The following is a 16,120-nucleotide window of genomic DNA, read 5'->3' on the forward strand; positions in this document are numbered from 1 at the left end:
GAGCAAAATTGGCCCCAACACTGATTCCTGGGGAACACCAAACTCTTCTCCTGAAGACCTACAATGCTGCCCCTGCCATCGTCTTCTGACCCCTAAAACCATTCCCTCACAGTCCAGCTCCTGCGATGCACATTCGTGGTGCATAATGCCATTGTCAGGGTCTGCTGGACCCGTTGCCGGTGTGTCACACTAGGCCCCACGGACGGCTGCGTTGGCCGGGACTACAGCTCCCATCAGCCCCGGCTCCGCCCCGCCCCTCCGGGCCCGCCGTGCCGCGCGGCGCTGCCGTGGCGCTGGGCGGGTGGATGAGCCGGGTGGGTAAGGGGGAGCCATAGCTAAGCTGTGGCTGCCCCGCTGAGCCACGCTTCCCGCAGGCGTTGCTCCCGTCCCCCTGCTCCTCCTGCTCTCTCGGCAGTTCCGGGCACGGCCATGAGGCGCGCGGGGCTGGGTAAGCGCGGCGCTCCTCGGTGGCGGGGCCTGCAGCCGCCCCGCAGGCCGGGCCGCCACAGCCGCCCGGCCTGGTGGTACCGGAGGGCCAAGCGGAGAGGGGAGAGGGCCGTGCCAGGGTAGCCCGTCCTCTCGTGGGGGCCGCGCTGCGCGCCTGGAAGCAGCCGCAGTGGACAGGGCCTGGCCCGACCCGACCGGCTCGGGCAGGGGCTCCGCCAGGGGTCCCTACTGGAGAGGGGCCGCGCCGGTGGTGTCGGCCTGCAGCAGAACCCGGGAACTTTGGATGGGAAAAGCCATTCCTCATACTTTTGTCTTTCTTCTCAGATGGATTTGCAGAGCAGCAGAGGGATTTGTATTTAACTGTGTTTGTGAATGGTTCTAAGGCAGTGTCAGTTTGAGCCATGTTTCCATGGATGGACAAATTTGTCACTTCAGTCAAATTCCGAGTTATTTTTGGATTTTAGTACTTCTATGTGTTTTCATTCTATGTTTTGGGAGGAAGGCAGCCCAACTGTTGCCAATGTATTACAAATATAATCTGGTACAAACACAGAAATCTCTGCAGTTCCCACTGGGTGTTTTGAGAAACTTAGGCCTCATGTTTTGAACCAATAACCACATTGATGAGTGTGAAGAAACTTTGAACTCACATTTGGTATTCTAGAACCATGTAGGTGCTGTTGCCTCACTGTAAACCTTTGACAATGTTTAAATTTCAGAAGTTTATACTGAGTTCTGGTACTTCCTAGACAGTGAGTATTTAGGGGCTGATAAATGCCATATGACAAAACCAGTTGTTTTGTAGATTTACTTATGTGCTTTTGATCTGTGTTGTATAAAAGTATTTTGACAAGATAAAACAACTCTTGAATATGCTTCTTACTAGATCAAGAGAGATGTTGGGATGTTTCTCAATACTATGTAGGCAATTTGGTAATGCTTAGGTCTTAAATCCTTTTCTCTGTCAGACTAACATCTTGCTCTTGGGTATGGACGGAGATGGCTTAGACTGAAATTCATGCAGCTCGGTATGCTGTTTCTGAAAAAGCAGTGACAAATGTTTCTGGAAGAACTGGAGGGGAAAGAGCCTGCTTTCTTTTAGCTCATCTCTGGCAAACAATGCCTTAAAGAATGTCCTGAAACTGCTTCTTTAAAAACCTTCTGTAAGATCAAGCAGAACGCTTAAATGTCTGTTATCAGCTGCAGTAAAATATGCTGCTTTACCTTCACATTTGAACTGTCAGTCCATATTTACTTTAGTAAGCTCGAAATAGAAGCTGGGCACCAGCACTTCTGTACTTCTGTAACTGTTGGCACCAGCTACCTGGTACCTCTTTTGTAGCCTGCTGTTATGTTATGGTCATATCTGTATTGCATGTCAATGAGCAGCTCTGCAAGACAGCCCACAGAACTGCCATGCTGAAATTTCTGTCCTTCCTCTAAACAGTTGTAGCCAGGTTTCTTCATTCTGCTGTTAACATGTATAGACGTAGCTGTACCAGTTTAAAAACTTAGGAACAGTGGTTCATATCTTTTATGTCACAGTCTGTGTAAGAGTCATTAACTTATACTCAAAACTTGCACTCAAAATTGTGCATCACCTAGTAGGAAGTACTGTAGTTACATGCATTTCTAAAACAAGAACAGTGAGAACAACTCTTGACTCTCTAAATTATGTCATTTTAATAAACTTCTTGTATTTGGTATTTTTAGTTTTGATTTAAGCTGGAGGAGAAAACTTCTTGATTCTCACTGTGATGAAACAAAAACATGGTCATGTTGAGAATTTGTCATTAGCTTAACTTGTAGAATAACAATAAAAAACTTGGAGGAAATGTATGCCAAGCAGACAGTGAAACCATTTGAGACAGAGCTTTATCTGAATGTGGTTGATGTCTTATCTTTTTTCCTGAAAAAGAAAAAAGGCACCCAAACAAGTAAACCTTTCAAGTGCATTGAAGAACAATTAACCAAAGGCATTTAGACAGTTTTAGTGTGGCAATCTGACTAGCCATACATTGATTAATGTTATAACTGGATTGTTAGTTGAATTAATCTAGTGAGATCTTTATCATAAAGTGTATAATACTTCTTTTCTGTTTGCTTTTCTCAGTCTTCATTGGTTTCAAGTCTTAGATTTGAGGTCTAAGACTGATTTTTTGCTTAGACTAGATACAGCTTTAATTTCCTTTGCCCGTGATGCTGTCCAACTAATGTCTGTAGGATGTCTTTTTGTAGAGGTTGGAGGAACCGAGTGTGTAGAGCTGACGAGCTGTCTGTTCCCTTCTGTCCTGCATTCTCTGCTGAGGTAGTTATCTACATAACTGTCCTGAAGCTCTGTCACCCAGAAAACAAAGGTGGGAGTGGGGATACAACTGCAGAATGGTGACAGAAGTAATGCCTGGCTTCTAATCTGAAGTCTTTTTTTTTTTTGAGAAACATGTGTAAGGATCAGAGTATGCTCTCTACTTTAAATGTGTGACCAATCTGTGGTATTTGTCTTTGTTAGACAAGGGTCTCAACTTTCCAATTTTCATTTAGGTTTCCCACTCTGTGGTGGCCTCAATGCAGCCTTCACATCTCCATGTAAAGCCGAGGTTGATTTACATAGAAGTCATCTGTAAACACTGTATGGGGTGGAAAATTTGGTAGTACTAAATTATAGACATTCCTCAGGTTTCCATCACAGAATCTCAAGGACTGGAAGGGACTTCAACAGATCATCTAGTCCAAACACCCTGCCAAAACAGGCCACCTAGAGTAGGTCACACAGGAATTCATCCAAGTGGGTTTTGAATGTCTACAGAGGAGACTCAACAACCCACCTGGGCAGCCCATTCCAGTGCTCCGTCACCCTCACAGTGAAGAAATTCTTCCTTGTGTTTCTTTGGAACCTCTTGTGTTCCAGCTTGTACCCCTTGCCCCTTGTCCTGTCCTTGGAAATCACTGAGAACAGCCTGGCTCCATCCTCCTGACATGCACCCTTTATGTACTTGTAAACATTAATGAGGTCACCACTCAGTCTCCTCCAAGCTGAAGAGCCCCAGGTCCGTCAGCCTTTCATCATAAGGGAGATGCTCCACTCCATCATCTTTGTAGCCCTGCACTGAACTCTCTTCAGCAACTCCCTGTCCTTCTTGAACAGAGGGGCCCAGAACTGGACACAATATTTGAAAGATAACTTACTCATTTGAAAAGACTAAATCTCTGTCTCAGGAACATGCAATACCCCTTCCTGATTGTCAAGGGGGACTTCAAGAAAGGCATTTGTAATTGGAAGGAGTGCTTTTCTCATGTCAAGAGCGCTCCCTCCAGTGGTGTGTTTTCTGTCTGTAATTGCTGACTGTTGTGTTTACAGGTGATGGAGTTGGTACCTATGGGTACACTAACAGTGGATACAGTGTTTATGAAGAAGAAAATGAAAGGTTAACAGAAAGTCTGCGTACAAAAGTTAGTGCCATTAAATCGGTAAGTATTTAATTACACTGATATCATCACTTTTAATGAATTAAATTATAAGGACCAGTGAAGAAATAGTTTAAGACATTCATTTAATACTTTGGTGGGTTGATCCTGAATGTGTGCCAGGTGCCCACTAAAGCTGCTCTATCACTTCCCCATCCTCAACTGGACAAAGAGACAAAATACACTGAAAGACTTGTGAATTGAGATAAGGAGAGACACATTGCTCAGCAATTACTGTTGTGGGCAAAGCAGACTTGACTCAGGGAGAGGAATTAAATTTATTGCCAATTAAATCAGAGTAGGAGCTAAGAAATAAAATCAAACCTTTAAACACCTTTCCCCTATCCTTCCTTTATTGCTTGGGCTCAACTTCACTCCTTATTTTCTCTGCCTCTTCCCCTCAGGCAGCACAGGGATATGGAGAACGGGATCTGCAGTTAGTTCATCATACATTTGTTCTTCTCCTTGCTCTTTATGCTTTTCCCCTGCTCCAGCATGTGGTCCTTCCCTTAGGAGACAGTCCTCCATCAACTTTTCCAACATGAGTCCTTCCCGCAGTCTGTAATGTTTTTCATGAACTGCTGCTCCAGTGTGGGTCCCCAGTGAGGTCACAAGTGCTGCCAGCAAACCTGCTGCAACTTAGGTCCATCTCTCCATGGGGTCACAGGTCCTTCCAGGATCTGCTCCAGCATAGGCTTCCCATGGGGTCACATCCTGCTCTGGCTATCCACCCGCTCTGATCTTCCCTGGGCTGCAGGTGGATCTCTGCTCCACTGTGGCCCCAATGGCTGCAAGGGCAGGGCCTGCCTCACCATGGGCTGCATCACAGGCATCACCACAGGCTGCAGGGGAATCTGCTCCATTCCTGGAGCACCTCTTCCTCCTTCTTCACTGACATTGGTGTCTGCAGGATTGTTTCTCTTACGTATTTTCATTCTTCTCTTCCAGCTGCTGTTACACAGTTCTTTCCACTTCTTAAATTTGTTATCCCAGAGGCACTACCACCATCACTGATGGACTCAGCCTTGGCCAGCAGTGGGTCCATCTTGGGCTCAGCTGGCATTGGCTCTGTTGGACATAGGAGAAGCTTTTGGCATTTTCCATGGAAGCCACCCTTGTAGCCTCCTTGACTACCAAAACTTTGCCACACAAACCCAGTGCAAATATGAGAAAGAATTATCATCAGCCAAAATGCACAATCATTCATTTGTATAACTGATTCTTTAGTTAGATTTTTAAGCCAGAGGTGTAATTTTTCCCTTATTTTGAGGATAAATGAGGTGTTCCTTTAAGCTTGATGTCCTACAGAATTAACTGCTGTCCCCACAGAAACTAGAAACTTTGGGTTGAGGTCAGTAAACTGTTTCATTTAAGAAAATGATATTGAGGCTTCTCAGTTTCTGTTGTACCTGCTGATAAATCTGTAATGTGAAAACAGCTAATAGCACACTATTTCCATTAGCCTCTGAAAGAGAATTTCGTTGTTTTAATGATTCCGATTCCTTCCAGAGATTGAGGACTTCTTTTAAGCAAGTCTAACTGAATGCCAGCTCTGTGATTAAAGTTGTGTGCTTTTTCTTTCCTTAACAACTTAAGATTTAGTAAAATATGTTTTTAGCAATAAATGCTGGTTTTATATAGTACCATAGGAGGCCAATTAATTCTTAGGCCTAAACTCATTCAAACTGATATTGCTAATACTGCTGCTTAAAAGCAACTTCTTTAGTCTCCAATAGAAACTAAAATCTTAGGTTTAGAATACTAATGTAGGTAAAAGGAGTAAAAAGAAAAACTTTGACCTTTGTTACAGAATTTCATTTTTCTTCTTCTCTGGTATGATCAGTGTATGTTGACTACAATGCCCCATGGAATTGCATGTGTGCTTTTTCTGCAGTTGCTTCTTAATGTGCAACATAATCTTGAAATATGGAATAGTTTTCAGATAATCTTCCTAGAAGCCTTATGTAAAATCACTCTTGAATTCCTCATAGGTTGCAGTGAAATGCAGCAGTAAGAAATAACAAGATGTAGGTTGTGTCACAAAAACCATACAGGTTTTGGGTAACCCAAAGCATGGAGACCTGGAGCACATTTCTCTCCTTCCTAGGATTCAGGTTGGTTGATCAAGGGCAGAGTGCTGCTAACTGTTACAGAGGAAAAGCTGCTAAGAAGCCTCCCTGTGGGTTTTCTCCTGTTTCATTTGGGAGCTGCTTTTAATCCAAGGCTCTCGTGGCTGGCCTCTGCCTTTGCTGTGTTGCAGCTCTGTCTATGCCTGGTCTCACACCTTTCTAATTCTGACCCTAACCTGACTTGACCTCCATCCCTGGAACGGTGATGGAACAACTTATCCTGATCTCCAGGCATTTAAAGGACAAGAGGGTCATTAGGAGCAGTCAACATGGCTTTACCAAAGGAAAGTCATGTTTGATCAACCTGATAGCCTTTTATGAAAATGTTACCAGGTGGATAGATGGTGGTAGTACAGTGGATATGGTTTATCTTGATTTCAGTAAAGCATTTGACATCGTCTCCCACAGCATCATGGCAGCAAAAATGAGAAAATGTGGGCTGGATAATCAGATCATGAGGTGGATTGTTAACTGGTTGAAGGGAAGAAGGCAGAAAGTGATGATCAATGGGCCAGGGTCTAGCTGGAAGCCTGTATCTAGTGGAGTCCCTCAAGGGCTGGTTCTGGGACCAGTACTGTTCAATATATTCACTAATGACCTAGCTGAAGGAACAGAGGGCACTTTCAGCAAGTTTTCTGATGATCTAAAACTGAGGGGAGTGGCTGACACACCAGAAGGTTGTGCTGCCATTCAGTGAGACCTGGACAGGCTGAAGGGTTGGGTGGGGCAAGTGTAGAATCTTGCATCTGGGAAAGAAGAATTCCATGTACCAATATAGGTTGGGGAATGAACTCTTAAAGAGTAGTGTAGGGGAAAGGGACCTAGGAATCCTGATGGGCAGCAGGATGACCACCAATGTGCCCTCGTGGCCAAGAAGGCCAGTGGCATCCTGGGGTGTATTAGAAGTGCTGTGGTTAGTAGGTCAAGAGAGATTCTCCTCCCCCTCTACTCTGCCCTTGTGAGACCACGTAGGGAATATTGTGTCCAGTTCTGGGCCCCTCTGTTCAAGAAGGACAGGGAGCTGCTGAAGAGAGTTCAGTGCAGGGCTACAAAGATGATGGAGTGGAGCATCTCCCTTATGATGAAAGGCTGACGGACCTGGGGCTCTTCAGCTTGGAGGAGACTGAGTGGTGACCTCATTAACGTTTACAAGTACATAAAGGGTGGATGTCAGGAGGATGGAGCCAGGCTGTTCTCAGTGATTTCCAAGGACAGGACAAGGGGCAAGGGGTACAAGCTGGAACAAAAGAGGTTCCAAAGAAACACAAGGAAGAATTTCTTCACTGTGAGGGTGACGGAGCACTGGAATGGGCTGCCCAGGTGGGTTGTTGAGTCTCCTCTGTAGACATTCAAAACCCACCTGGATGAATTCCTATGTGACCTACTCTAGGTGGCCTGTTTTGGCAGTGTGTTTGGACTAGATGATCTGTTGAAGTCCCTTCCAGCCCTTGAGATTCTATGATTATATGACTTTCTGGGTTGACCTTGGACATGTCTCATAGCTGTGGATGTGGTGGGCCATCACCAGGCTGTTGCTGACACTGGTTACTTTCTGGACTGAGTCTCACTTGCCTACATGGCTTGCCTTCCTGTCCTGCTGCACCCTTGCTGTTTCATGACATGAAGCAAAGAAGCAGTAGATAAGTTCACAAAATAAAATGCCATTTATAGTATAGTAGCAACTTGTCAAAACAGATGTTTTGTCATGGTAGAGGTGGCAACTCCAGCAAAATCAAAACGAGTGCTTGTGGTCCTCTGTGCTGTGTGCCAGTAGTTAAGACCTAGACTTGACTAGACTTGAATTCTTTAAAGTCCATGCAATAATTCTAGTAAGGAATTCTCTAGAAAAGCAGAGAAGGAACATTGTATACCTTCTCAACTCATTGAGTACTTACCCACTCTTTAGACTCATCTAGTCAGATGACAATTATTTACTTTTCTAATTGTTATTGACAGAATATTGTGCATGTTATTTTGTTTTTTGAAAATACCAGGTAGCATTTTCATATTTTACCTGGGGAAATGCTAGTCATGTCATGTGTTTAGCCTGGTTTCTCTAATCTGTGTATAACTGATTATTCATATTTAATACTTCTTGGGTTTTCTTTGAATAGCTTTCCATTGAAATTGGAACAGAAGTTAAAAACCAAAATAAGATGTTATCAGAAATGGTAAGTATTTAGTCACTAACTTTGTTTAAATATGGGGCAGGATTAAGAAGTTAGTAATGTAAAGCATTCCCTCTCCTAGCATGAGCATTTGTATGAAAATATTGACATCTTACTGTTGACTGTAAAATGTGACTAATTCAGCAGCAATATTTCTGTTTGAAAAGACAGATGTGCAAGTTCATCAATTCCAAGGCACAACCAAGGTCTTTATACTTCAGATACAACTATTTGTTCTCAATTAGCAAATATATATTATTATTAAAAAGGCAGTTGTATATTTAATTAAGAATAGAAAAGGGAAGCAAAAAACAAGTCACAAATGCCTTCTTTTGCTTACATTTCACTTTGACTTGGTAAAAAAAATATTTCTGGATAAATGGACAAAAGTTTATCTGGGCTAATTTTCAGAAACTGCCACTGAAATAATTTTCATTACATGGAATTTGAAAAAAAGCCAAAAAAAGGTCTAACAGGAAAAACTACAACTGGCAAGCTTTAGGGGTAATCAGAGTAACATGTTATTTTGTTGTTTTGTTTGCTTAATTTTTTTTGTTGTTTTTTAAAACATAGGATAATGATTTTGACTCTACGGGTGGACTCCTAGGTGCAACTATGAGCAGACTGAGAACACTGTCCAGAGGAAGCCAGACAAAGCTGTTATGCTACATGATGCTCTTTGCAATGTTTGTTTTTTTGGTTATATACTGGATTATTAAACTGAGGTGATGCATGTTACCTTTGGTTTAAATTGTGTAATTTCAACTATAAAGCAGTCTTAATGAAGACATTGATCTAAAGAGGCATATTTTGTTGATAAAACACAGTGAAATTGTTGTAATTTGCATTAGCTATTAATGCAATGTTATATATTGTTTTCTTAATGTAGCAGAATTTTTCCCATCATCCCCTATTTTGGGGGGATAGTTTGTAAATTGCAGAAACTGCTAGCATAGTAGGTTGGTTTTTTAAGGGAAAATAGTTTTTAGAATTGATTTTTAAAAATAGAGAAAACAATAGTTGTTTGGATATGAAGCAATTGCAGAATTAGAAGGCTTTTCTCTTTCTGCTTTTTATTCTGGGCCATGCTCTAAATTAGAGCTCCAGTTTCAGGCATGTAGTAATTTCTGGATTGCAAAAGCATGAGGAATACCTGGACCTTTTTAAATCAGTTGTACCTGGATTGTTAAAAGGTTGATTGGCCTGAATCTAACAAATATAATAGTGGTACCCTTAAAAATCAGCTTTGTGGATAGGTTTGATGCTGTACTTGTTGAAGTAGCTTAAACTGTGGTTTATGAAGAAGTCACTTAAAACTGGATTAATTTTTTTTTTAATTTACAAATTGTGCTTATGCCTCCACTCTTTTACGCAAATGCCTTTGGTCATTGGGATCAACCAGTATGGACACAGTACAAATGTTTTCTTTATATTTAAAGTATCTAAAACTTAATTATTCCATTGAATCACTAGAACTTTTACTATTAGTAATGTTCACTTTTCAGTCTGTGATGATTCCTAAACCTACATTGCATGGTGTCTGAAATAAGAATTTTCTATTGAAGTATATTATGGTGCACCTGTTAGAGGTGCTGTCATATTAAGGTTTTTTTACTTTTACTTTGGCTGACCAAGTAGTTTCTAATAGTTGAAGCTATTACATTGCTGAGTTGAACATTGGAGAAATTAATTTTCCCAGATATTGAAATTGTAAACAGTTTTGAAAATTTTTTCTAGAAACACTGTATAAGATACTGCCATCAATAACTCCTTACAAACTGACAAATAAAGTGTCCTATAGTATTGTAGCTAGTGTTGTTTGTATACATTCTTTTTACCATAGAATACCTATGTAGTTTTTACAAGTAGTGCTGCATTTAAGGGACTATACTTGTGTGGGTAGCGCCTTTCTTTCATGTTAGATTTCATGTATAACCAAAGTATGACATGTAAATCACCTAATTTAAAACACACATAATTTCTAAAAGTAATTAAAGCTCAAATATTTCTTTGTTAAAAGGCCTACACTACCTCCACAAGTAACAGAACATCTAAGTACTCAGAGAAGAATAATGCATCTTTACATGACAATTGCTAGGCTTGTTAAACAAGTACAGCATTCCCAAAGCTAGTCACTAGGATGTGGTTTGCCATCCCAATTGATGCAATTGTATCATTTTAATGAGACCAGGGAGTGTAAGTTACCCAACAAGTGAGATGATAATTACTGACATATGTTTGACAACCACACTCCCCTGACAGTTGATCATCTAGAATTCTGGCTCTTAAACCAGAATTTCTGACTTTTAAACATGGTGTCTGAACAATTTCCAAACTTTTTTTTTAGCAATCAATCTGCATTACCAATACATGGAAAAAGTTTCTAACGACCTAATATAAAGTAAAACATGAGTGGATGCTGGTACATTTCTTGTCTTTATTCTGAAAAGTATGCTAGGATGTCCCTAAGTCTTGAGCACGTATTGGTAAAACATTTTTACTAGTCCTTCAGATCACGTATAAAAAATCAGGATTTTCTTTTAAAATGTCAAACAAGATTAAAAGGTAATTAATGCAGAATAACAACTATGTCTCCTTCTCCTCTCTCTCCTTCCCTGTTCTTTAGTGGTGCAAAGGAGTGAGTGGAAATTAATTGCAGGAGGAATCCTAAGCCTTTGTATTCCTTTCTGTGCTGCTTCATTTAAGGATAGTTGTCATTTTTTTTGTAGTTGTCTAGATATGTCAGGAAATGGGGAGAAAGCATAAACAAAAGAATATATGAAGGCTCCAAGGAACTTTCTACACTTCTGTTTATTAGAAAAACACACCAGGGCTTTTTTAATTAAGTGCTAAACCAGAATGCTGTTAGGCTTGTTAAACATGCGCTTTCTGAACCAAGAGGTAATTGGAAGTTCCATAGTCAAAACTGTGACATATCTCTGTATGCTTTTTGTTACTTTTCCTTTGGAGCAAGTACAGGATGTAGCACATTTCCCTTTCTTCCATTCCAGTATGAGGTCAATTTTCAGTTTAAAATCTGAACTGAAATCCTGCACGTTTGCTCAGAATGGTTATGGCAACTTGTGTAAAGGTGAAACTGCTTTGAGAATACTTCACTCTGGAAGGGGAATGGGAAGTGGTGAGAAGCATGCATTGCAGCCTGAGAATTTCCTCAGCATCTGCACTTGCTTCACGGGTTATTTTCTGGTAGAAAAGTATTATTGTGACAGTTGTTAAAATTCAGAAGTAAAATTTCAGGATGCTCTTGTAGAATATCATACACTATACAGTGTATATGATAGGAAGATACTAATAACATTTAATTGCACTTTTACAAAGTTGCAGATAGTAGCATCTGCTATAAGAATACTGCAATTATGCTTTTTCTTTGGTTTGAAACCTTGTACATTTTTTTTACATGATATCTATCTACTATGTTTATCAATTTAATGTAACTTAAATTCTATCCAGCAACCATAGAAGTTATTTCCAAGTTGAAGAAAATACTAACAAACTGTTATTCTTGCAGTATTATGGAGATTCCTTAGAAAATGCTTAACACAGCCATTTACTTAGAAGGAAAATTCCACTGAAGCGTTTTTTGATTTGCAATAAGGTAGGTTGTCTCTTCTGACTGAAATGGCTGCTTTAGGAAGAGTTACTGCTGTTGCTTTTGAAGGTATGGCTGATAGGCAAGTAAATGTAAAGAATAATTTTTAAAGAAGATCAAATTAAGAATTTATGCTTAGCAAATTTACACATAAGAGTTTCTTTTGCAACAAATCACAGTAATTTTGAAATCCTTAGTATGTGCATCTGCTTTAAGGTGACTGTAGCACATAACATAAATTGTACCATCTCCTTTAAGTAGCAACATTTTTTTCATAATAACATGGGGTTTAAAAATATTTTTTAATAATTACACACAAAACATATGTTACTGCTCAAGTTCAAACCTCTGAAATCTTTAGACAGAGTTAAACAGTTGTTTGTAGAATTCAACAATAATGATCAGCAATTCCTGCCACCACCAAACAGCCATGAGAGAGCGTAGTCAATGGGAACTTGGCAAAGTGACAAGAGCTCATTTGGATGATGACTTGCTAAAAGTGAAAGATAGGGAAGGCACTCGTAATTGAGAGCAAAATCACTGTTCCAGTATCTGAATATGGCAGGGGATAATTTGTTCCATAATTACTGATCATGAAAGCAAAGTTACACAGACTAAGCTGCTCGTGAACTCTCATAGCTGTATCTCTGAGGACCTTATTTTTCTTCACTGATGGCTTAGATGCTCTAAAAAAAAGATATGTCTTGATTAAAGAAGACATTTTTTCCTAGGTGCTTAGTGTGAATCACTAGACCCCCCAAAAAATGACCCACTAAAAAAAATGTAAAAAAATTTGCAGGAGGCACATGATGTCAAACTGCTTTGTAGCAACAGAAATTTTATATTGGAGAACAGGTAGAATAATGGTTTAAGAAACAGATAAGCAGTTCATTGGCAAAATTACATTTTTTACCCTTGAAATGTGTTCTGGCTGTTACCTTCAGTGTGAAATACAAGCCTTACTCTTGCTTAATTTTCAAGGAAGAGTGGAGATGTGTCACTTGCTTGGAAGTGTTTCCATGTATTTGCATATGATGGAAAGCATTGGTTCATCTGTACCAACTCCTATTGATGTTAATCTCAAGTCTCTGTAGAAAGATAAAGACTGGATTTAAACATTTGCTTGCTATACTGATGACACAAGTACAGAATTGTAACATATCCACTGGTTCTATGCATTTACTATGGAGCTGCTTTTATAACATTGAAACCCATTGTTTTCAGAAGTACATACATGGTGTGGGCAACTGTGTTGTCAGTATTGTATCATAGAATCACAGAATGGTAGGGGTTGGAAGGGACCTTCAGACATCATCTAGTCCAACCCCTCTGCAAAAGTATGTCCACCTAGATCAGGTCACCCAGGAACATGTCCAGGTGAGTTTTAAAAACCTCCAGAGCAGGAGACTCCACACCTCCCTGGGCAGCCTGTGCCAGGGCTCCCTCACCCTCATAGTGAAATAGTTTTTTCTTGTTTTTAAATGGAAGTTGTTGTGTTCCATCTTCATCCCATTACCCCTTGTCCTGTCACCAGATACAACAGAAAGAAAAGTGATGCCCCAACCTCCTGACATCCACCATTTAGATCTTTGTAAATATTAATGAGATCTCCCTGCGGTCTCGTCCTATCCAAACAACTCCAGTTCTCACAGCCTTTCCTCATCAGGAACATGCTTCAGTCCCCTGATCATCTTGGTGGCCCTGTGCTGGACTCTCCAGAAGTTCCCTGTTCCTCTTGAGCTGGGGAGCCCAGAACTGGTCTCAGTACTCCAGAAATACCTTTTTGTGTACAGGGATGTTGTTGATTCAAAAATCGAAAAGCTTAATATATCATTCGGTACATGCAATGTTCAGAGTCTTTCAAAAAATAAGTTGGCATAGCACTGGATTTTCATCCTGAAATAAGTTAAAACTTCTCCTAGCATGCAGCTGCCTCTATTTAACTCCATACAGACTTCTGTTTAGGTTGTGTTGCCATGGGCTGGTACGGAAAGCATTGCAGGCCTTTCCCAGGGTTTTCTGCTGAACTGCCTGCTCAAATTGCCTCTGCTGCACGTAATAGTGCCGTTTGGCTGCAGAACACCCCGTCCCCTGCCTCCTGGGGAGATGCTCTCCAGCACTTCCCCCAGCATCCCTGATGTTGCTTTGCCAAATTTCTAGGTGCCTAAGCCTGCAGCTGAGTTTTAGGAGGTGAGAGAGGGAGTTTTTGGAAGACCAGCAGCACTTGATGGTTAGAAGCAGTATTAGCCAATTGATATGTGAGGTATTGAAGAAGGTACAATTTTCATTCAAATTCTTTAACCAAAAAGCCCCCGTCTCCCTACTGCCTACAGGAGATCTGTTACTCATTTAAAAGTTGCCATTAATAACACAATCATCCCTAACAGCATTGCCTAAATTCCTTGTGCTAGCCTGCCTGCAAACTACTGCAACCTTAAGCAATTTTCTTCACAAGTTTATTTTCTCCTTTGGGGAAGAAAAAAACCCCAAAACTAAACAACAAGCCAACACAAACCCAAAGCACTGAAACAGTTCCACTGAACTACCTCTACTTAATTCAGCAATGGGAAGATCTCCACCTTCCTATGTGCCTTGCTGAAGGCAGCAGAGCTGGAACAATGGTAGGTTACTAGTTCTTGCTGAGATACCATCTGCTTTTTCAAGCTGCAGAATGCCCCTGCCAATGCCCAGTGTCTTGCATCTTCACAGCACTATAGCAACAGTTAGCAATTAATCCTCAGAACTCCTCTGTGATACCCATAAAAATCCTTCATTTTTATGTGTCCAATCCAGGACACATGGCTTACTTATCTGAAGCTCCAAATGGGTAGAGAGAACTGGCTTTGGTGGTGTGTGACAGACGTGAGGTTATCGCATAGAAATACATGTTTTAAAGAACCAAAACACCTTTCACATTTTTTTGTGTGTGTATATATACGTATGTGTGTGTCTTCAAAAAATTCTTGGTGATAACATTTTGCCTCTGGGTGGTATAAGGAGTACTTCCTACAGAACCAACAGGCAGGTGACTAGTGCTGGTCTCTCCTCCAGATGAATACGACAGAAAGTTTTCACCCAGTTTAAAAGGATTGAGATGACAACTTCAGTGATTTTAATCTAGCAGCCTTCTTCTGGAAAAGAGAGTTGCTATCAGCATAAGAAAACAAAACCATGAGGCTGATAATCCTGCCGGGAACTCTTGGAGGATGCTGGGGAAGATCCAAAGTAAAGAAAGCTTAAATAGCTGATACATAAGTTTATGGTTTGATAGTTCATATTATATCAGTAATTCATTATTAATACATCATATAACTATGTTAATAGATATAAATATAGGACATTTGTTGCTTTAGGTAAGGCTACTCCTGGAATACTTTAGATCTGGCACAGCAACACTGTGCTTTCTCCATTGCCTTGTCGCTGCCCCATGACAGAGCATCACCCCCTGCAGCCCTGCTGAGGTGTGCACCAATCTGTGATGGTTTCACACTGACCAAGGAAGGGAGGAATCAGCCTGCAATGCACCATACAGTTATGAAAAGGTCTCGTTTTGAGGGACCAGACCTCAAGCTGCTTGTTCAATGCTATTTTCCTTGGAGAGTGGGAGTTTGCCTGAGGAAAGAGATAAATCCTGACTGATGTGTTCTGCTCCCTTAAAACATACACTGTTATTCAGGACATCTCATGCACCCGAAGAAGCCACTGTACATGATAAGGCTTATTCTACTCAACCAAATCAAGAGATGTCAATGTTAAAAAGCAATCCACTTTTTGATGGATTAAAAAATAGAAATAATTTCTTCAATGCTTAGTTAAAAATCTGCACTTATGGTGGAGGGTGAAGAGCCCTTCTCACTCACCAAACTCAATCCAGGTTAGCAATAATTTTTAGTTAGGCAGCAAAAGAAGCAAAAAGGACCCTGTACGTCATAACATGCAAGTTTCCCGTCTCCATAGGTACCATGTCATATATCCTCCCTCAGAAACATATCAAGCATGACTTTAAGGAGAACAAACAAGCTCCTTTCAATCTTGAACTATTCTAATTTAAAGGCTGTCACATAACAAAGTTGTTATAATGATTAGGAACCCTCTAATTTCCAGCCTGAATGTGTTCCTGAGTATAATCCAGTATAGTCCTTTAGTTTAACATTCCTCTTTGGACTGGCATTGACCCCTCTGCATCCAGGGCACCATTGAGCCCTTGTTTGCATAAGCCAAAGTATGTCCATCACCCTGCCTGTGAACCTTTTGGTCCCAGGTATCTTGAACATCAGGGCTGGTCCTTGCTCCAACCTGAA

The 16,120-nt window shown here is 40.8% G+C and overlaps 2 protein-coding genes across 2 annotated transcripts in view; one reads left to right on the forward strand and one right to left on the reverse strand.

Annotated features, from left to right (window-relative positions):
• The first annotated feature begins 272 nt into the window (after window positions 1-272).
• BET1 (Bet1 golgi vesicular membrane trafficking protein) lies at window positions 273-10,017 on the forward strand. Its single transcript, XM_061997291.1, has 4 exons — window positions 273-448; window positions 3,806-3,915; window positions 8,156-8,212; window positions 8,783-10,017. Exons 1-4 carry the CDS (start codon window positions 430-432, stop codon window positions 8,936-8,938), a joined length of 342 nt encoding a protein of 113 aa, XP_061853275.1. The 5' UTR covers window positions 273-429; the 3' UTR covers window positions 8,939-10,017.
• A 2,799-nt stretch (window positions 10,018-12,816) lies between these two features.
• Window positions 12,817-16,120, reverse strand: part of LOC104553535 (probable acyl-CoA dehydrogenase 6) — an 83,117-nt gene continuing 79,813 nt past the window's right edge. Inside the window, 1 exon segment of the mRNA XM_061997406.1 lies at window positions 12,817-12,907. Within this exon segment, the coding sequence (XP_061853390.1) occupies window positions 12,817-12,907 (91 nt within the window).

Source organism: Colius striatus, chromosome 5 (genome assembly GCF_028858725.1).
Source record: "Colius striatus isolate bColStr4 chromosome 5, bColStr4.1.hap1, whole genome shotgun sequence".
In the NCBI taxonomy this organism is placed as follows: Eukaryota; Metazoa; Chordata; class Aves; order Coliiformes; family Coliidae; genus Colius; species Colius striatus.

Excerpts from the sequence above, each read along its gene's own strand:
- BET1 (XM_061997291.1), top strand. Across the intron at positions 3,916-8,155 it reads AAGTTAGTGCCATTAAATCG|CTTTCCATTGAAATTGGAAC; the intron begins GTAAGTATTTAA and ends TTCTTTGAATAG. Across the intron at positions 8,213-8,782 it reads ATAAGATGTTATCAGAAATG|GATAATGATTTTGACTCTAC; the intron begins GTAAGTATTTAG and ends TTTAAAACATAG.